Source organism: Coffea arabica, chromosome 1e, assembly GCF_036785885.1.
Source record: "Coffea arabica cultivar ET-39 chromosome 1e, Coffea Arabica ET-39 HiFi, whole genome shotgun sequence".
Taxonomy (NCBI): Eukaryota; Viridiplantae; Streptophyta; class Magnoliopsida; order Gentianales; family Rubiaceae; genus Coffea; species Coffea arabica.
In genome coordinates this window covers 37,189,903-37,211,829 of record NC_092311.1, presented here as the reverse complement: position 1 = coordinate 37,211,829, position 21,927 = coordinate 37,189,903, and the positions used below count along the sequence as shown (strand labels likewise).

The 21,927-nt window shown below is 37.4% G+C and overlaps 1 protein-coding gene and 1 long non-coding RNA gene across 2 annotated transcripts; both read left to right on the top strand.

Moving 5' to 3' along the window:
• Positions 1 to 6,749: 6,749 nt before the first annotated feature.
• Positions 6,750 to 15,701, top strand: LOC140009499 (uncharacterized). Its single transcript, XR_011816912.1, has 3 exons — positions 6,750 to 13,378; positions 14,741 to 14,778; positions 15,502 to 15,701. It is a non-coding gene; the product is annotated as an uncharacterized lncRNA (long non-coding RNA).
• Positions 15,702 to 18,488: 2,787 nt separating this feature from the next.
• Positions 18,489 to 20,020, top strand: LOC113693758 (receptor-like protein EIX1). The gene is made up of 2 exons (XM_027212436.2): positions 18,489 to 18,773; positions 18,893 to 20,020. The coding sequence occupies exons 1-2, from the start codon at positions 18,489 to 18,491 to the stop codon at positions 20,018 to 20,020; spliced, it is 1,413 nt and encodes a 470-aa protein (XP_027068237.2).
• Positions 20,021 to 21,927: the final 1,907 nt, after the last annotated feature.

Sequence of the window (21,927 nt, the reverse complement as noted above, 5' to 3'; positions counted from 1 at the left end):
ACTTGCACACAAACACTTGGATTTTTCATACAATTTCACACATGCACCTTTTCATACACTTGCACACAAACACTTGGATTTTTATACAATTTCACACGTGCACCTTTTCGCACACATGCACACTTGCACTTTAGCCATCATTTGCATTAATCGACCTCTATAAGGTTTTCCTTCATTGGCCGCCACAACTCATGTGGTTGGGACCAAAAACCTTACAAGAGACATTTTAGAGTCTAGGATTGCATTTTTCTTTCCGTTTTGCATTCAGTTATATCCAACGTGCGAACATACATTGGGTAGAAAAATTAGGAAAATTGGCTTAAGTCACGCAACTAGCCTTGGCTAGGTCGAAGGGGTGCCTTGGATTTTTATCCTTACCTTCCCCTTCGTCAAATGTGACCCCCGATCCCTCTTTTGGTTACGCAGACCCAAAAGTTCTCAAAAAGGGTTTATTTACTTTTTATTCAAAAACAAAAACACTTTTTGGGTGACTTGGTACACCCTAACTCTATACCAAGTGGCGACTCCATTTTTGATACAAAAAACCCTTTTGAACTTCACTTGGCCAAATCGTCGCATTCTAAGTCCCATGGCCTTTTACTTTTCATTCCGCACACGTTCACATGTATATCACACACACTCACACCACCACTCCACAACACTTTTCTTATCAAAAAGTGGGGCGCGACAGTTGGCGACTCCACTGGGGACTTCCTAAGTGGGTCCGAGCATTTGACTTAGCCATTCGTTTCCTTTTTCTACCCTTTTTATGTATAGCATGTGGATATTAGGATTGCATTTTTCATTTTTAGGACATTTTGTCTTATGTACGTAATTAAATCCCTCGACTCACGAATGTATGTTTGAATGAATGTTTACTTGTTATCTCGCGCTTGCATTGCATTTTGGGAGGTATGGGTCACCCTAGAGCCTCGCGTTGGTTCTTGACCCTTCCCCTCCAAACGAGCACTAGCATACGAGCATACGCTTTACTTCTTTTATCCCTTTATTTTTCTTTTAGTGGCTTGTCACGCGACTCTACCCTATTAGGATTAGGTGACTCATTTGGACATGTGATCACGACACGATGTGTGTGTAGCATGTTCCAATGGGTCACTCAATCTTCCACTTAAAGCTATTGGTTGATAGCCTTTAGCTTTTGGTCGAAGATTGAGGTTTTGATAGATTCACTCAAACACGTAGCCGCGACACGATGTGTGCGTAGCGGTGTTTGGGGAATCGCTCGAGCCACCGACAAAGAACCTTGGGATTGATGACCCTTGATTTCTAAGTCTAAAGGCTCGGGGACCTGAGCTTATCGAGTCTAGATGCATTAGCGAACCCCAACCTCATGCATCCATATTAGAATTGCCTAGGGTAGAGTCGACCTTACCCTAAATTAGGGACACTATTCACGAGGGGAGGGGTCCAACCCCTTTTTCCTTTTTATTGCTTTATTTCTTTGATTGCTTTATCTTGTTGTTACAATGTGTTATGTGCATTTAGCTGGCTGAGCTAACTTTTCTTGGTTTTGTGTCCCCATCGCATTCACAAACTCTAGCAAATAAGAGGTCTGGTACGACCTCCTTTTAGAACCTACCCTTATAGATAGGTTATTGCACGTTTAAATATTTTGGTGTGTTGCATTCATAGATTAGTAATTGCATATCATTCTAGGCCTACCTTGGAGTATAAAAGGTCCTTTTAGATCATGATTTCATTTCAAATTGCATGTTTTACTGCTTTAGTAAACTGGCATCATGCATAAACCCTAGAAAGGGAATGCCATTTAGGGGATCCCGCGTTAGGAATAAACCACCCCATGTCTCGGATATATAATCCAAATGAGACTTGCACGTTTACCTTTCTCGTACCATCCGAAGGGGTAGTGCACAAGGTAAGGTAAAGATCCGATCATTTTCATGAAGCAATTTTTGGAATATGAGCATCTAATAATCACTTTTTGGCCATTTTCTCAAAATTGGTAAAATTCCCTTGCGTAAAAGGACATTAATTCGAAGAAAATTCACAAATGATTCCTTCTATTGAGACGATAAATAAATTGAGGCCAAAATTTGATTTTTAGAAGGTCATAGACTAATGCACCTCAATAATTTTGAAATAACCAATGGCTGGACATTTCAACCAGTCCATTTGGCCAATTCATTCAATAAATCATCAATTCATTTGACCAATTTACCCTTGTTAGGGTCATTCCGTCGATTTTGAATAAATCGTCAATTCATTTGACCAATTTACCCTTTTTAGGGTTATTCGGCCGATTTTTGAATAAATCCCTAATTCAATTTCGTTCATTTGACCAATTTACCCATTTTTAGGGTAACCGAGCCGATTTTGAATAAATCAAGTTTTCGTTCAATCTATTTGATCAATTTACCCTTTTTAGGGTGATCTGATTAATTTTGGATAAATTTCATTCAATTCATTTGACCTGTTTCCCTTTTTAGGGTAATTCGGTCGATTTTAAATAAATTATCAATTTCATTCAATCCATTCGCCCTATTAGGGTTTCATTGTCAAATTCCAAATTGGGAAATCTAGTCAATTTTTGAGAAAACCATCCATTATATCCAACTATTTAATCAGTTGGGTTTTTGACTCATGCTTCACTGAGGAAATTTGTCAACGAATTCCAATCTCTTCGATAGGAGTTCGTCAAGGTTAAACCCATGCGTTTTGCAAATCAAAGGTGATCAATCTATTCGGACGTTGTCCTCATTTTGACAAATCTCTCGTCACTCCAATGGCCAAATTTTTCAAATTATTTTTCACTCCATAAGCTGATTGGATCCATCAGGTATAGTATGGTGCCTACTCTAACGGATTGCATTTTCATGCTAGGCCTACCCTTGGCATAAAAGGGTTCCCCCATAGGACATGCATACCGATTTTATATTATTGTTCACTAACTCGGGGTATTTTTCTTTTGTTTCCCCCCTCCCCTGCATTCATAAAAATGTTGCAATAAGATGAAAATATTTCCCTATATTGGATAACAATTTTTGATCCGATAAAGTTTGGAAAGTATTATTTGATTCTTGGGCAGATCCAACAATGGAAACCTGAAAGATCCATCTGAAAGCTCTAGGCTAAGAGTTTCTAAGAGAGTTCATAATTGTTTTCAAAGAAATTTCTGTATATTTGACTTGTTAATATATTTTTGTGTCAAAAGAAAAGGAGATGAAAAGTGTACATGTGGAGCCTTTTACAAGTTTCTCTTTTCTCATTCGTATCATAATTGAATGAGGAATTTTGTTTCAAACTTTTTCAGCAATAAAATTTTTGGACAATTATTGTTTTGTGTATATTTATGTACATTTCATTCTTTATTCTTACTCATTGGAGATTTCATGATGAATTTTGACAAATAAGACCAAATTAAGAATTTTCAACCTCCAACCTGAAAATTCACAAGTGTACGCTTTCAAAAATCCTTGTGTACACTAGATTGTTGATCCGAGTTACACAATGAGAGTGCTCAAAAAAAAAAAAAATTTTTTGAAAGAGGTCATTCAGAAGGCCCATGAGATACCTTTCTCCTTCACTTAATCCCGAAATAAAGTCAGTCACATTGACTGATAAATTGGGGCAACTTTTGCTTGAAAATGTTCAAGGTGTCTAATCTGGTTCAATCACATCTAAGTGAAAGCAAAAATGTGTGTTATTCTTATTTGTTTTGAAAATTTGGAATGATACTTTGAGCATTCTTTTCGCTGCCTATACAGATTTTTATCATTTGCTCTTCCATTTGAGCCTATGGAAGAATAATTTCGTTTCACATAAGTGCCTTAATGATCTCTACCCTACATTGGAAAAACTTTCAAAAGGGAATGGGTTCTTAATGAGCATTGCATTACTTTGATTGTCATGAGGTGTAAGAATGATACTTTGGCCATCATTTCTACAATCTAAACACTGATCATCCCTTGCATCCTCGTTTGAGCTAAATTGGTGGTTCTTTTCGAGTGCACATATGATCGCACCCCACATTGGGGAAGGAGATTGGGAAATTTTGAAAAAAAAAAAGAGAGAAAAGAGAAAAGCAAAAATGCCAAAAGGAAAGAAAAGAGGGAATCACAAATTGGAGAAATTTGAATCTATCTGGGTTTCAATTTTTGGGAAAAAAGAAAGGGAAGAGATTTGTCCGCGTGGATCGCCAACGTTTCACAAATATGGATGAACAAGGGTCTTCCTCAATCAGTTAATTCAGATACATGCCAAAAATTTCCCATTAACGAAAGTTTCCTTTCGGAGTTATTGTAAGGAACGGAATACAAGTCAGGCCATCTTCTTTTCCAATCAAACATTCTATCCCTAGCTATCCTTTTTGAGCCTTCAGAATAAAATATTTCGTTTGGCAACCCCTGAGAATCGCAAACCCCACACTGGGGGCAAGTTTGTGTTGAAAAAGAAAATTTCAAAAAGTGAAAAGTCACAAAATCAAAATCAAAATCAAAAGAAGAAAAGAGAACCTCAGTTCAAAAATAAACTGGGGCAAATTTCAAAGAATGGCAAAAAGCCGAAAAGGCAAAAGAAAAGAAAATGAAAGTGAAAAGCCTCAATTGAGCATAAATTGGGGCAAATTCTGGTTTAACCCTAAAATAGGGTTGGCAACAATGCGATCTCAGATTTTTCAAACTGCTTTTGAAATCTGCCTTCAAGCCTTAACTTGCCTAAACACCCCGCCTGACCCCATTACAAAAGCCAAAAGTCCTGACTTCTGTTCTTTGCAATGGCCCTGTCAAGAAAATTTCTGATGTCGGAAAATTTTAGCTGTATTCTGAATTGATTAGGTGTGAGGTTGACACTGCTTTTCATGTGAAACCCCGCGAGGGCATTTTTGGGGAAAAGGAAAAATGAGCGAAATGAATGCAAAAGAAAGATGCAAAAAGATTTGATGCTGAAAGACCCTGTTAAGCGATGATAAAAAGTCAAACGAAGTCCAAGATCTTGGAGTCCAAAAATAGGGGCAATTTTGGAAAAAATGCGATCTTTGGTGCAATGTCCTTGAAAATTATTTCTTTAACTATCGTGTTCAAGCCACATTACAAGCTAATAAAGTCCATCGTTGACTTATTCCTTCATGACAATCCAAAGTGACGATTATGCTCGTAAGAAATCCATCAATCATTTGTGATCATGGGAGTATAACCAGTTTTCACCGGTTTAGCTATCGTTTCTACCCATTTTGTTGCAAGCCTGTCAAGCTTGTATGTTGACTCAGTTTTCTTGGCATATAAGGGTGACAAACTATTTTGCTTTCATGAAGACGTGATATCGAATGAGCACAAAATGAGACAAATCTTGACCTCCCATCTTCCTTTAGCCATTTCCAAATCAAAAATATAGTCACTTGATTGGTCCTGACAGATGAGCCAACAAGAAAGGGTCACCCACTACCCAAAGCACCGATGCTAAAAGTGAGGGAGAAATCTTCTTGAATTTGGTGTTATCTTGGAAATATTCATCATGAATTTTGCTATATGAGTTTAAGCAAGACATTTCAATTTTCTTCACATGCTATGCTTACTTTGTTCAAACAAATGGAGCGTCATCCAAGCAAAATTTTTGAAGTCAAGTGGGCCCATACTGGGGCAAATTTTTGTTTATGAGATTTCACAAAATAAGCCCACACAGGGGCAAATATTTGTGTAATCCAATTGAGGATTTCGTCCAAGAATCAAATAATGTATTTTTTCAAGTCAATCACGCTGCCCTTTTCATGAAAATTTGAATGCATGAAAGCCCCCTGTGCAGGTATTCATAGTTGAAATCGACGAAAGAGCATCTGGCGATGTGGAAGGCCGACGCCGAAGAAAGAGAAGAAAGAAGGGAAAGAGAAGGCCCTACACTGGGGCAAATTATTTTTTGAAAAAATTCTCTCGAAAAATCAGAAAATTCAAAAGTCAAAAAATCAAAAATCAAATTCAAATTTTTGTTACTTGGAAAATCAAATTTCTTGATTCCTGACAAATCAAATTCAAGTTCTTGACCAATTGGATGGTAGGACTGGGTCTTATCCCGCTGACCATTCACTTTATCTCGTTGGGCCTGGATGTCGTGCCGCCAACATCACTTTATCACGTTGGGCCTGGATGTCGTGCCGCCAACCTCACTTTATCATGACAAAATTTTATCAAAAAGCATTTCCGGGTCAGTCCCATGACCAAAAACATTTTCGGGTCAGTCCCACGATCAAAAGCATTTCCGGGTCAGTCCCACGATCAAAAGCATTTCCGGGTCAGTCCCACGATCAAAAGCATTTCCGGGTCAGTCCCACGATCAAAAGCATTTCCGGGTCAGTCCCACGATCGAAAGCATTTCCGGGTCAGTCCCACGATCGAAGGCATTTTCGGGTCAGTCCCATGATTGAAAGTATTTCCGGGTCAGTCCATGATCGAAGGCATTTTCGGGTCAGTCCCACGATCAAAAGCATTTTCGGGTCAGTCCCACGATCAAAAGCATTTTCGGGTCAGTCCCGTGATCAAAATCTTATTCGGGTCAGTCCCACGATCAAAAGCATTTTCGGGTCAGTCCCATGATCAAAAGCTCATTCGGGTCAGTCCCACGATCAAGAGCATTTTCGGGTCAGTCCCACAATTCAAAGCTTATTCGGGTCAGTCCCGTGATTAAAGCTTGTTCGGGCCAGTCCCATGATTTGAATTTCCAATCTCTAGTCAATCCCAATTTTACATTTCTGTCCGGGTCTATCCCAATTTTAAATTTCTGTCCGGGTCTATCCCGTGGGTCTATCCCTATTTTAAATTTCTGTCCGGGTCTATCCCGTGGGTCTATCCCTATTTTAAATTTCTGTTCGGGTCTATCCCATGGGTCTATCCCATTTACATTTTTGTCTGGGTCTATCCCATTTACATTTCGTTTCGGGTCTATCCCGTTTAAATTTCTGTTCGGGTCAGTCCCGTTTAATTTCCTGTCCGGGGTCAATCCCCATCGTTCGAGTCGTTCACAGCCAAATAACACAGGTAAGTATTTGATGTCTACTTCTTTGTCTCAAGTTTTTTTCAAAACTCAGACAAAGAGGGGCAAACTATAGACACCAAATTTTGGTGTAATTTCATTTACTATTTATCTTTTAGTCTGTGTTCGTTTTATTCACTTTTTAGTTTTTATGTTGTTATTTTATTTTTAAGTTTTAGCGTAGAATTTCTCAAAGGAAAAAGAAAAAGCGTTCAAAAAAAAATATGTTTTAGTTGTTTTAGATTTAGTTTCATTATTTAAGAATGAAAAGGAAAAATGAAAAATTGAAAAAAATGAAAAAAATGAAAAAAGAAAAAGAAAATACAGGAAAATCTTAGTTTTTTATTTCACCTTTTTGTTGCGAATTTTGTACATTTTATTTACGATTAAATTGTCATTTCTTTTTATTATCAATTTTTGTTTTAATTAATTAGTTTAAAATAAAAAAAAAAGAGAAAGAGTCGCGTATGCAGCAAAGGCTGCGTTTCTTGCCGCAGCTTGCAAGAGAAATGGGAGGAAGGCCTTGGGATGAAATTTGGAGCTTTAAAGGCCAGGTGTCTAGGACACCTGGAAGGAGGATTCTAGAAGGGAGCTAGGGTATACGGCTGTAGAGAAACAGGGGGGAAGTTGGAAGGAATTGGAAAAAAAAGGAAAAAGGGGGGCGGCTAAAGAAAAGCAGGGCAAAACTAAAGAGAGGAGACGGCGAAGGAAATGAAGAAAAAAACAGAGAGCTTGGCCGAATGAAAAAAGGAAAAATAGCAGAGAGGGGGTCTTCGGCAAGGGCTGAGGGGATCAAAAAGAAAGAAAAAGGGCTACGGCGAACTTGGGGGAAGAAAGCGAAAACTGTCGGGCAAGCAAATGAAAAGGGGAGGAATGGTTTCGGCTAAGAAACAGAGAGTGGATGGCTGGGCTGAAGGAAAAGGCAGTTGGCGGCTGTTAGCAGGGGAGAAACTGAAAAAAGAAAAACTGGAAAAATTGGGAAGGAGGTCTCGGCGAACAAAAACAAAGAAAGCAATAAGAGGGAAAAGAAGAACAGAGGCGGCAACTAATGGAAAAAACAGAGGAAAGAAAACAGAGTAAGCCGCGGCTGCAATCTGGAATTTGGAGGAGGAGTTTGGGGCAGAGGCGAAAGAACCAGAGGAAAGACGAATTTGGAAGAAGCCGCAACCGGAGCTGCCATTGCCGTCGCTAGAATCTACCACCATCGCCTGAGAATTTCATCAGAAAAAGTGCTTGCTGAAAAGGTATCTTTTCCTTCCCTTAAATTTCAGTTTTTCTTCAAGGCCCAAAGCTGGAAATCACAAACCTCATCTTCTGTGAACTTGTTCAAGCAATGTTTCTGTAATTATACGCCATTTTTGAATATACTTGCTCTCTGTATTGATTGGGATTGAAATTTCTTGTGTTTCTGACATCTTGGGGCTGATTATGATATCAATTAAGTTGAGAATTGGTGATGTTTTTGATGCCCAGTTGATGTTCGATAAAATGTTTAGTCGAACGTTCCATTTGAAGACAATTCATTTGCATTTTTAATGTGTGAAGAAAAATGGATTTTCAGCAGGTTTAATGCTTTTTAAGGCCGAATGGGCTGTTTTTGAGGGATTTTAATATGCTTGTGTTTGCCTTTTCTGAATTCGCGTTCCATCTTGAATTGGCGTGAGAGGGTTGTTTGTTCATGATTTTTGAATACGTATGCTGTATGGTTTGATTGGGGTTGAAATTTCTTTGGTTTCTGACGTTTTGGGGCTGATTATGACATCAATTGAACAAAGCTCTGCTGGATTTTTTCTTACGCCCATGTAATGTTTGATGAAATTTCCCAATTGAAAAACAAAGCTCTAAGGGCAAATTGACTTGCCCATCTGCGTGTGAGGGAGACAAAATTTTGGCAAATGCCTGCCAGAAGATAGCCAGCGAGTTCGCTGGTGAGGAACCAAGGGCCAAGAGTGTTTTACAGAAATTTCTGGTTTAGATTTTGTTTCATTTTTTTTCCTTTGGTTCTTGATTTTCTGTTTTACTTATGGACTTTGTTGCGTGATTTGAGTTTGTGTGAGTTTTGTTTCTTTTGAAATAAAAGGAGATGAAATTCTGGTGAAATTCGTTGAAGAAAAAGGATTCAGTGAACCATTTGTTTGCAAAAATCTGGAAATTTGTAAATTGACCCCTGGACGTTGCTTTTCTTTAATTTCGACCCCAAAGTCTTCATGATTCCTCCAATTAAGTCCCTGCTTTGGTTGCATTTGAACCCCTCAAGCTGCCTTTTGTTCTGTCTTGAATCAGAGAATCAAATAATTTAACCAATTTTGTCCCTCCAAACGTTTTCTTCTTTAATACGGCTTTATGTGACTTTGGATAGATTAATTTTGGGGTTCAATGCAATTTTTTTAGTTGGGTTTTATCTTGTTGGGCTTCTCATAAGATATAATTCGGTTTGGGTCTGGACCTTTTGTTCGGGTTTAACAAATGGATTAATGATTGATTTTTCTGGGTTGTTGACATGGGCTTGAGAGATAAAGCCCATACGTTTTTAGTGGAATTTTGATTAGACTTAAGATGGGCTGGCTTGCTTGTTTTGCTTTGGGCTTTGGTTGGGCTTGGAAGGTTGTGGCCCAAGCAAATAAGAAATGGCCCAAGTGGCTTGATCCACTAAGAAACCAGAAAATGCATTTGCGAACCAGTCCCTGAATTTCTCCTTAACTGTACTGTGGCCCTAGACATTTTTAACTTCTTTTAATTCGGTCCTTACTTTAATTGCAAATAAGTCCTTGGACTCTATTTTCTTTAATTTTGGCCCCAAAATTTTGCCAATCTTTGCAATCAAGTCCTTTCTTCTCTTGACTTCTTAAATGTGGGTTGTTGACATGATTTAATTGATTCAAATTCATGTTTATTTTATCCTTTGTGATTATTTGTTAAATAAATTGGTGCTTTGACTCTTTTTATTGTTTTGAAGCTAATATCTCATTTACTCGATTTCCATTGCAAGGGAGGTAACTTCTATATTCTTGAGTTTTTTTTTTTCCTACGTGCTCCTACGTGTTATGTGAGAAATACATGTCTACTTTGCTTTCCTAGCCTTTCTTTAATTTCTTTTATTTATGTCATTTACTTTTGCTTTTTATTTAAGTTATTTTTAATGGGGTATGTGTACACCTCTTGGCTTGTAATAGATAGGGCTTGGAGGAGCATTCAATGAAGACCTATCGAAGACTTGTGCCTAGCTAGCAAATGTAATAGTTAGGGCTTTAATTGTCTCATGTGCCTTGCATGCTTAGTTGCTACGTGTTAATTTGCTTTGTTAGGGCCTTGCATCTAGTCGAGCATGCAAAATGTTATGTGCTATGTGTTTATAAGTGTTTGGCATGTCTACTCGCTTTCCATAGCCTGAATAAATGTGATGGATGAATGTACGTCACCACACTAGTCCAATGCTAGTTGTGGCTCATTATTTCATTAGGAATTCATAGAAAGGGCTAGTCCAACGCTAGACCCAATAGGATTTTTCCTTTGTTTTTCATTAATGCATTATTTGCCTGTTCACTACATATCATGCATTTTTCCTTAGTTTTATCATCTGGCATGCTCCTCGATTCCCCCTTCCCCTCATTTTAGGATTTTTGCATTTCATGCTAGTTATAGGGTTCATTTGCCTGAAGAGTCCCCTTCTGATAAGGGAAACGAGCGAGTGTGACTACTCGATAGCCTTAGCACGCTAGTTTCGCCTTCTAATCAAAGGGAAAATCGAAGTCGAAAAGTTAGGAGTCATTCCCATACCCGACCTGATGCATTCCCTTAGGTTCATTCATTCTCATTTATCACTTACTCATCCTTTTCAATTCACATTTTTCTTTCCTTATTGTTCATTTTGATTTCTACTTCACAAAATTGCACCTAATTACACCTATATGCACTTATCACTATATTTCATACACTTGCACACAAACACTTGGATTTTTCATACAATTTCACACATGCTCCTTTTCATACACTTGCACACAAACACTTGGATTTTTATACAATTTCACACGTGCACCTTTTCGCACACATGCACACTTGCACTTTAGCCATCATTTGCATTAATCGACGTCTATAAGGTTTTCCTTCATTGGCCGCCACAACTCATGTGATTGGGACCAAAAACCTTACAAGAGACATTTTAGAGTCTAGGATTGCATTTTTCTTTCCGTTTTGCATTCAGTTATATCCAACGTGCGAACATACATTGGGTAGAAAAATTAGGAAAATTGGCTTAAGTCACGCAACTAGCCTTGGCTAGGTCGAAGGGGTGCCTTGGATTTTTATCCTTGCCTTCCCCTTCGTCAAATGTGACCCCCGATCCCTCTTTTGGTTACGCAGACCCAAAAGTTCTCAAAAAGGGTTTATTTACTTTTTATTCAAAAACAAAAACACTTTTTGGGTGACTTGGTACACCCTAACTCTATACCAAGTGGCGACTCCATTTTTGATACAAAAAACCCTTTTGAACTTCACTTGGCCAAATCGTCGCATTCTAAGTCCCATGGCCTTTTACTTTTCATTCCGCACACGTTCACATGTATATCACACACACTCACACCACCACTCCACAACACTTTTCTTATCGAAAAGTGGGGCGCGACAATAAGGGTCTGTATCTTGATTGCACTTGAGGTGAGTTTTGATGGAAAAGGTTAAAGCGTGGATGATTCTAACATTTAACCTTGTTATTGGACTGATCAAAGGGGTTTGCAGTACTTGAACTGTCTGAGACAGACTAAAATGAGCTCATTTGGGACTTGAACTTGTTTTGGCGAGTGTGCTCTTACGTACATGTAATGGACCTGATTTGATTTTTACACTTGAGTAACATGACCTATATGTGGATTTGAATTCGGTGACTGTTTGAGAATGTGAATTGCTGGGTATAGGCTAGTCGAGGCTAGTCGAGTGAGTTCCTATTCGTACCCGTGCTTCTTGAACTTGAAGTAATTGAATCTACTTTTGAACTTATATGTTTGAACCCTGTTTTGACCTTGCTTTTGAACTTATTCGTATTTGTGTGACTGTAGACCAGCTACTACTCCTCTGTAGCGGTTGAACTAAAACTCTCTGGTGAGGCTTTGCCTGTTGTGTTTCCAAGCACCGCCAGGGGTAAAATTTTCGACTTGAGAAATTTTCGACTTGAGGCTAAGCCATGTTCTAAGCTTTTCGAATATCTGAGACTTTACTTTCAACTCAGGGCTAGTTATGTGAATTGAGCCCTTTTTGCATGTTCTATTTGGTTATTTCTTAGCTTTTTGCTAAATGATAAGGTCATATAGAAGGGATTGGAGTGATTTCTAGTACCTGACTGACTTTGAACGACTCTTAGTACCCGTTGGAATTTCGAGGGCGAAATTCTTTTAAGGAGGGGAGATTGTAACATCCCGAATATTAGGAGGTTGTTTGTGAAGAAAATATTAAAGTATATTTTTTCGGGTTTGATTTAAAACCTTATTTTGTTTTAAAAGACTAGAAACCCTAATATTTTAGTCAAAAACCCTAGTTTACTTGTGACTAACCGGTTCTCTTAAATCTCTCACATTTTGATTGAAACCCTAAATTTAATCATTGGAATTGGAAAATTCCTCACGTTTTCTTAAAAATTTCCTTTTATTTGAAAATTATTATTTATTAAAGCCCTACTACCCAATTGTTCAACAATAAGTGCAGATGAACCTGGAAAATAGGGTTTTACACTTCGGTTTCAAGATTTGAGCAAAATTAGGGTTTTCGCGATTTTCCGCCGGATGAATTTTCGGTACGGAGCAAGGACCAAATTGGGTGATTAAAAGTGACTTTTAAGTGAGAAATAATATGTGAGTAGTAGCAATGATATAAGGTTAGTGAATGGGAAGTAAAAACCCTAGTACGTGAGTTTTAAGAAAAACGGCGCGAACCGACGGGTCCCGCGCACTACCGTTTGAACGCACCGCTTGACCACCATTTTTCTTACCAAACAAGCTTATTGACTTTTGCACAAAATATCTTCCTAATTTGCAGCTGGTTTGACCGAAATTATAAGGCTAGAAATGTAAGGGAAGAAAGAGAAAAATTTGTGGACAAGATTAGTCCAAGTGTTGGCCAAAAATTGTGGACACAATTAGCCTTAATCTTCTTACTTCCTTATAAGACAAGTTAAGCTCCATTTCCTTCATTTTTTTGCTCCATAACCGAAATAAGAGAGAGAGGGAAAGACCAAGAGAAAAACTTCTTCATTTCTTCTTGATTCAAGCTACAAAGTGAGAAAACCAAAGAACTAAACCGATTAATCTTGTCCTTGAGTGGTTAGTTAGTGTTTGGTGGTGAAAGTTTGGAAAGGGAAGGCTTGGGCTGCTCTTTGTAATCTCTATTCAAGGTAAGAGAGCTTATCTCTCTAAGTTTTGCTTTCAATTTTGTTAAATTAAGTTTAGTAGTTGATTATAGTGGTGGAATCATGGATGATTAGCATGTTTTAGAGGTTTTTCCCCAATTTATTTGATGAACTAGGGCTTATGGAAATTCTGCCCAAATTGTTGTAAGATGCTTATATGTTGCAATTGAGGTTTCATAAGGTGTTGTGGTAGTGATTAGACCAAGAAATTTAGGAAAGTTCCACTAAAAACTAAAGATTTCAGATTTCTGGAAATTCTTGCTTACATTCTGTCCGAATTTGTATCTGTGTGTTAGAGGCTGATTTGGCCTTAGGTCAAAGAAGAAAAGTTGTAGAGAATGACATTTTATAGGTGCCTACAAAATTTCAGCTCAATCAGAGCAACGTAGGATGTGAAAAGTCCAAAATACCCTTACTGTTTTAAGTATTTCCCAAGCAGTCCGTGTGATCAGTTAAGTCCAGTTTATGCCGTTTTTCGACTAGGATCCATTCTGATTTAGCTTTTTACCAAAACATGAAAGTTGTAGTATTCTGAATTAGCTTTCAAATGCCTCTAAGAACACCTGATTCGGACTTGTGTACTCTGAGATATGTCCATTACAGTGTTCTGCGTTTAAACAGCCGACGAATTGGTTTCTGGTTTAGTAATTTGAGAATTTGACTGAGTTACATTAGGAACTGGACTAAGTGACCTTCATGAATGTTGTAGATCTGTGTCTTAGCTTCGAAACGGCATAGGTTTCGTCTCAATCCGATAAGCGTTGCTTTGGATATGTTATTTCCGCATTCGTATGTCAAATCTGTCTTGTGCTAAGTTGAATTTCTGCACTTGTGATTGTTATAATTCTTGTTATTATGATATTGTGAGCCTATGGAACGGCTCTTGACATGAATTGCTGATATGTATAATGTTGGGTTGTGTTTGAGAAAAATCATGAAGCCTAAAAGGCTGGAAAATTAGGTAAACACAAAGGGCATGCTGCCCGAATTTTTACTCGAGGACTAGAAAACTATATTAGCAACTTGAGTGAAGGTTAAGTACTTATTACTTGAACTAGCGAGAACCTTGGCCACTATGTTTCTTGAGTGTTATACGTTAGGACTTGGACGAACTTGTACCCTTGAGAAATGAAATAATGATTGCTCGAAGTATGTTTTCCTTGTACTTTCAACTCGCAAGACAATTTCAAGTATAAATATTACAAAGTTTTACTGTTTAAAAAGGCGAGCAAGTGTTTCACGACTACTGTCCAAGTGAATTTCAATTTCTTGATTCTTATTGAACGAAACGTCTAAGTTTCGAACTCTAGTCATGTTTCAAAGTTCTCAAATTGAGTTTTATCGCAGATTTGGACTCCGAACCAGTAAAGGCACTATATCTTGTGGTGAGTGCTTTCAAATACTGAATTGCACTAGATACTTGAACTGGATACGTGACCAATATGAGTACTTGTTATATACGTGAATTGACAGGGCAAGAGTGTACTTTATCGCACTTGCCCTTACGTGATATACTTGTTTATTGATTGCAATTGACTTGATATACTTGATGTGCGCACTTCCTGGAATTCCAGAAACCCTGTGGCGAGTTACTCTAGTCGAGCCGGCAAGGGCTTGGTCGATTGGGTAACGAACCCTGGGTCTCTTATTTTGTCGAGTGGAGTGATACCTCCTCGGCTAATCGGTATACTCGAGTATTACCACCCATGTTTATTGAGGATTTTGGGCCCAGTAGGGGGTGTGAATGGTGGACGGAGAGTCGTGTAAGTGGTGCTCTACTGGATTGGTTCCTTTACTTGAAAGTTGACGGAGTGTCAACTACTACGTGATCAAGCTCCTGATGATGAATGGAAGTTGGCTCCTGAGGGCCATCCGTATCCTTATGCTTTGGATTGATTATTGCTTATTGGATTATTGTTGATTTTGAAAAACTTTTACACTCGCTCATTTTGAGATTTCTACTTGACGTGTTATTACTCACATTTATGAACTCTTCATGCTCGTTACTTTGCTATATCGAAAACTTGTACTTATAAATAATGGTCAATTTACTATTTGGAACCTCACTGGGCTTTTAGCTCATACCACGTTATTTGTTTTCCTTACAGGGGGTACGAGTGACGCGTGAGACTTGTAAAAGACTAGCGTAGCCTTTTGTTTTGACTTTTGACTTTTGGTCTTGTACTCGCGCTATTCCTTGAATGGAACATGTTGTACTTGGATTGTATACATTTTGAACTAGTTTGGTGTATTGAGGCTTTGTACCTCGATTTCTATCAATGTAAATTATAAGCTTGAATTGCGGATATTATTTATGGTTCATGGATGTGTGTACATGACTCGATTGAGATAGTGAGTGAGTCCTGGCGAGAGCTGGGCAGGCGGTCCGCCGAACCCTTTGGTACGCCTTAGGGGAAGGTGGGGTCGTCACAAAATATCACCGATTTTTTTTTTCTAGCCTCAAAATATTAAGTTGTGCACCTTTGCAACCTAAATCCTAATTTGCAAATAAATGAACAAATGAATAGTTCAACTTTAGAATAATAACAAAATTACTCGGCCCCTCATTCAAAGACTTTCATAATAAACGTAATTATCTTCAAACTTTTCATTGGACGAACATTTATAAAATATGAAGAAATGAGGAAAAGTTAGTCAAAAAATAAGGTAGATCAGAAAGAAAAATATTTTGTCTCTTATGTTTAATCTACTTTGCACATAGGATGTGATGATATACTTATGCCTAAGGTACATATCAGCATTATATGTGCTTCCAAAATCAAGTATTTTCAGCACTTTCCACTGCTTTTGTGCATGTGTGCACTGAAATCAATTTCTTTCAATTTTATTTTCCATTTCAGTATTTTTTCCATCCTAAACTTGAAATGGAAGTTTCTGCATTGCAAAAAAATAAATAAATAAATTACTACGATTCTTAGAAAACATTGTGCAGACTGAAATTTCCTTTTTTTTTTAATTTACTTAAGAAAAAGAATTATTATTTGAATCAAATTTTTTCACCTTCCAAACTTTGATTGCTAAATTTGTTTTGTTTAACGTGTATGCAAAAGAGACCATTTTGGTCTCCATCCCTCGAACATTGGGTATCCAAATTGGAATTTCTCGTAAAAGTAAATCGCAATACTTGCCAAAATTTTGGGTATCCCTCGAACATTGGGTATCCATTTTGGATTGCAATTTATTTACCAAAATTTATTTGCTTACATCATCATTACAATTTCCAACACACCATTTTATCTTCCCAATTACTTTTTTATCTCACATACATCACATCACAAAAAGTGCTACAGTAAAAATATCTCTAATAATTCACAATCCAAACAAAATATTCCGAGGGAAAAAACAGTGTGCATATATATATGAGTAAATATACTTGAATTTTTTGGCAAGAGGCTTAAAGTCTATGCTTAAGTGATGAGATTGCGTTAAATTGTTTTGGTATTACAACTTGTATTAAAGAATAATTACAAAATTAGAATAATCAAAGCAACTTTAATGTTTCTTTTTTTTCATATTTTCTGGCTTTACTAATTTTACTACATTGTGCAACAAAAAAAAAAATCTTACTAAATGAGTGCTTTAGTGATGGCAATAAGAGTTAAATCCTAGCATATTATTGGAGTGATTTTAACCTGTGGGGCCAATTTCTAGCTCTAAACCACATAATAAAAAAGGAACAATTATTGGAGAAAATTTGAAATGCGAACCGAGCAAAACTGTTCTTACTGCGGTGCTTGAGAACAAGATGATTAATTAAAAAAAACTTTGAATTTGAGAAGTTGAATGAGAACAAGAAGATTTCTTAAAAGTCGAGTTTTTATTTGTCACTACTCAGGCCAAAAATGAATACATTCTTATCCTAATCAGATTCCACTCAAATTAATGCCTAGACCTGTTACATCATGGCCTAAAATCATAAATGAGAAATCAAACTTGATTTTTCAATGGTTTTCGATTGTTGACTTGTCAATGTAACCCAGCAAAAGTCTCTCTGAGGCTTCAATCAGATATTTCTTTACTTCGGTGAAGTATTATGTCTTTGCTTGAAAATTTGAGGAGACAGCATCCCGTCAGCCGCCAAGGTGAAAGAGTACCAATTATTTCTAGTGTATTTTTGGCTTCTTTAAAACAATTTTGATATGATTTTCTTCACTAGCATGTAGGTGTTTCCCTGACGTCTTCTTCTTTGTATTTTGTTTTTTAAAGACACGTATATATTTGATAAACTTTGACGGCTTTCATCTATACTAAAAAGTTTCAATAAACTATTTTCAATGACTTGTATAACAATCTTATATGTAGATTTAAATCAACAGAATTATTAAGTTTCTTATGTTTAATCGTCTTTATATGTAGGTTATGTTGATGTATTTACCCTTGAAAATATGCATCAGCATCAGTGACGAATTCAAAAGTTTAGTGGGCACGAATCATCAATGATATTATAGCAAATAAAGCATATTAAAAGCAAAATGAAAGCACGATAGATTATAATTAGATGCAAGAAATAAAAAAAAATAAAAACAATGTATAAAGAAAAATGTGGAAATTCGACTCTATGCTATTCTGTTTAGTGTTAGTGTAAGGCAATTCCTTGGCTTTCCTATAAAACTTTCTGGCTTTACTAATTTTAGTGCACTGTTACCACAAAAATATTAATCCTAATATATTTTGTCTATCGTAGCAATATTTGGTTTTGAACAACGTAATTTACACAAAAACTATATAATAAAAAAAAAGACAAAAGAAGAACTTTCCTCTCCCCCAATCCCAGTTCTCATTTTAACTTGTTAATTTTATGTTTATGTAATTTTCTTAGTAAATTGTTTCAAATCATTTCTGAGGTTAAAATTTCTCAATGATGAAGCAAAAAACGAATAATAAATTCTTTTCGAAATCAGATTCTTGAGTCTTCCATTGTTGCCTTGTCAATGTAAACGCAGCAAAAGTGAAATATGCTTTCCAAGCCTGACATTCATAGTCACATCAACGGTGCATTTCTTCCATCCAGCTCTGTATATCTACCTGCAACATAGCCGAATGCAATGCATTTTTTCCGACATTTCACATGATCATGGATGGCTCAACCCATTTCTCTGTTTTCTTACTCGTCGCAATAATTTTACACTGTTCTTCCAGCAAAACTGTAAATGCAACTTGCTATGCAAGTGAGAAACAAGCTCTTATGGACTTCAAGAAAGACTTGAAAGATCCCCATGGCAGACTCTCGTCTTGGATTCACGACGTTGATTGCTGCAAATGGGAAGGAGTTGTTTGTAGCAACCGAAGTGGCCGCGTGATTCAACTTCACCTTCAGAGTCCTGATCCTGAAATTTATGTCGTGGCCGAAGGTGATGAGGTGTTGGTTGCTCCTAACTTACCATTAAGCGGTAAAATCAGTCATTCGTTACAAAATTTGACTCACTTGCGTTACCTTGATCTAAGTCAAAATAATTTCATTGGAATTCCAATTCCCAGTTTTTTTGGTCTCTCAGAAGTCTAAGGTATCTGGATTTATCTGGAGCTGGATTTCAAGGAATGGTTCCCTATCAGCTTGGAAACCTATCAAGTTTACGCACTTTAAGCATAGGAGGCCATCGGTTCGATCTTCAAGTTGATAACCTGCAATGGTTGGCTGGTCTCTCTAATCTGGAGCACCTAGACATGAGTGGCGTGGACCTTAGTACAGCGTCTAATTGGCTAGAGGTGATTAACACGATCCCTTCTTTGGTAGAGATACATCTGTCCTCTTGTCAACTTGATTTAAGTTCTCATCATCTTGGCAGAGATACATTTGTCTTCCATGCCAACTTTTCTTCTCTTACTGTCCTAGATCTTTCTAGAAATTTTCTTGGACACCTCATCCCTAGATGGATTTTCGGTCTTACTGCCCTTGCTTCTCTTGATTTAAGTGAGAACTGGTTTGAAGGGCCATTGTCCAGAGATCTTTGGAACTTGACTTCTCTCAAATACTTGGATCTTTCTTTCAACCATCTGAATGGTTCGCTACCAAACGAGCTTATTCATCTTAACAATCTCATTTCTCTCAACCTTCAGGAGAATCACTTGAATGGTCCAATTCCAAGCACAGTTGGCAACTGTACCAAGCTAGAATACCTTTCGCTAAATGATAATGCTCTATCTGGTTCAATTCCATCAAATTTAGGAAAACTGTCATCCTTGCAGCTGTGGAATGTATCTCACAACAAACTCACTGGAACTCTTCCTAAAAGTCTTGGGCAGCTTTTCAAACTTGAAGAGCTTATTATTTTCGACAATTTAATGGAAGGTGTTGTGAGTGAGAGCCACCTAGACAATCTGACAGCTTTAAGGTATTTTGATGCATCTGGAAACTCCTTGACCTTAAAAGTAAGTGCAAGCTGGACTCCTCGTGTCCAATTTGAAGTACTTGGATTGAGCTCGTGGAAGCTGGGTCCCCAATTTCCTACATGGATCCGATCACAAAAATTCCTTCAGTATTTGAACTTGTCATTCACAGGAATTTTAGATACCATTCCACCTTGGTTTTTCAACTCATCATTGGATATCGTAGACCTTTCTCACAATCAAATCCATGGTAAGAGTTCAATAGCTATTCTCTCTTGATTATTCAACCCATCATTGGTCCACGTGGAACTTTCTCACAATTAATTTTATGATAAAAGTTCAAATATCTCTAAAACTGTTAAAAGGTTTATATGCACACAACAATCAAACAAATTCAATTGCCTACACACCCAATTAATTTATCATTGATTGACATAATTAGAATTTAATTTCCAACTATTTGTTTTCAGGAGGCATCTCTCACGCTTTGTGTGAAGTGAAGAATGAAAATCAAGGACTTTCGTATCTGGATCTTGGGGACAATTCTCTATCAGGAGAAATTCCTGACTGTTGGATGAATTACTCACACTTGTATCACATCAACCTCAACAGCAATAACTTCACCGGAAGCATTCCAAGGTCATTGTTTCATTTGGAAGATCTGGATTATTTAGGTTTGGGTAATAACAGTCTCACTGGTCCGATAACCTTTGACTTTGTAAATCATGAATAAATAAGTTTGGAATTCGGAACCCCACAGCAGACTTGTGGAGGCATTTGATGTTTGATCCTATGGGTAAAAATAAGATAGACATCAAAGTGACTTTGTGTGCTGTTGGCGATGTAATTTTGTAATTTTTAACCGTAATGGATGCACCAGTGTTTTGAAGCTATGACTGTTAGATTCCACCTAATGGTCATTGTTATCTACTTGATAACAATAGGAAATGACGTTTGTACCCCTCCTCTTGATGTAATTATGTAAATGGAAGAAAAGTCAATATTACCAAAAATGCATATCAAACTGTAAACTTGAGATGAACATTTTTATTGGGAGCAGTTCAGTTTTTTGATCCAGTATTGGGCCCACGTACTAAAGTGGTCAGAAATGTTTTGATCAAAATAAATTTGATCACCAAAATTTCTCCTTTTTCTTCAAATTTAGGACAATAGATGAAAATTCAATAATTCTCATAGTCAAAATCAATTTATCTTTAACCTTTTTTTTTTCCCGAAACGGTAGAAGTTTTTATTTCTACTAAAAGAGAAATTACACTATTCGAGTAAAGGCTCAAGTTTTTCTTCACAAAAGTGTACTGAAATACTGAGGATCGAAGAATTCCTCATCTAAATGTAAATGCATTGCCTGCTGACTCAGTTTATGACTGAGACAATTAATGCTATCATTAGCGGACTGAAACTCAAAAGAGCATATCGTAAACATTAAGCTAAGATCTGTTATTTCTTGTATGTGGGCTGCTAGTAGCATGTTGCATGAAACTTGACAGTTGAGAAGCTTGTAAACATGTAGGCTTGGTGTCTGAAGTTTGATACTAAAGCAGCCACGTTCCTGAAGCTTGCAAAGTGCCAACCGTATAGCCACAAGGTTGTCCAGTACTGGTGATCCGGTGCTTCTTTCTTTCATCAGCCACACTGCACTTAGTTGATGCAATCTGTTTTTTGTTGTAATACCGATTCCCATGTTCAGACCCTCGAGATGCTGTCCTACATGTACACTAATGGTCAGTGTGTTGGTATCTTCGACCACCCTCTGCTCTTGTGCATCAGCTATATCTGTTTCTGAGATGCTCACTTGTTGTTCAGTCTGTTGGGATTTCAAATATTCCTCCCATTCCATAACTGCCTTTGTAATCACTTTCATTGGATGTCTTTCTTTGTCGAACTCTACTGTATTCCTGGCCTTCCAAATTTGCCAAAGAATGTCCACTGTCAATGCTATATGTTCCCTTCCTTCCTTCCTATCTGTGACGTCCATTAGCGTACTCCACCATTTCCTGAAATCGCTTGTAAACTGCTGCAGACCATCCCATTGCAACGGCGCCATCTTCCAGATCATCCTTGCGGTCTTGCACTGGAAGAAAATGTGCTCCACTGTCTCCATGTTTTCACCACATTGCTTACACATTAGGTCACCTTTTCCCATTCTCCGAAAGATTGCCTCTCGA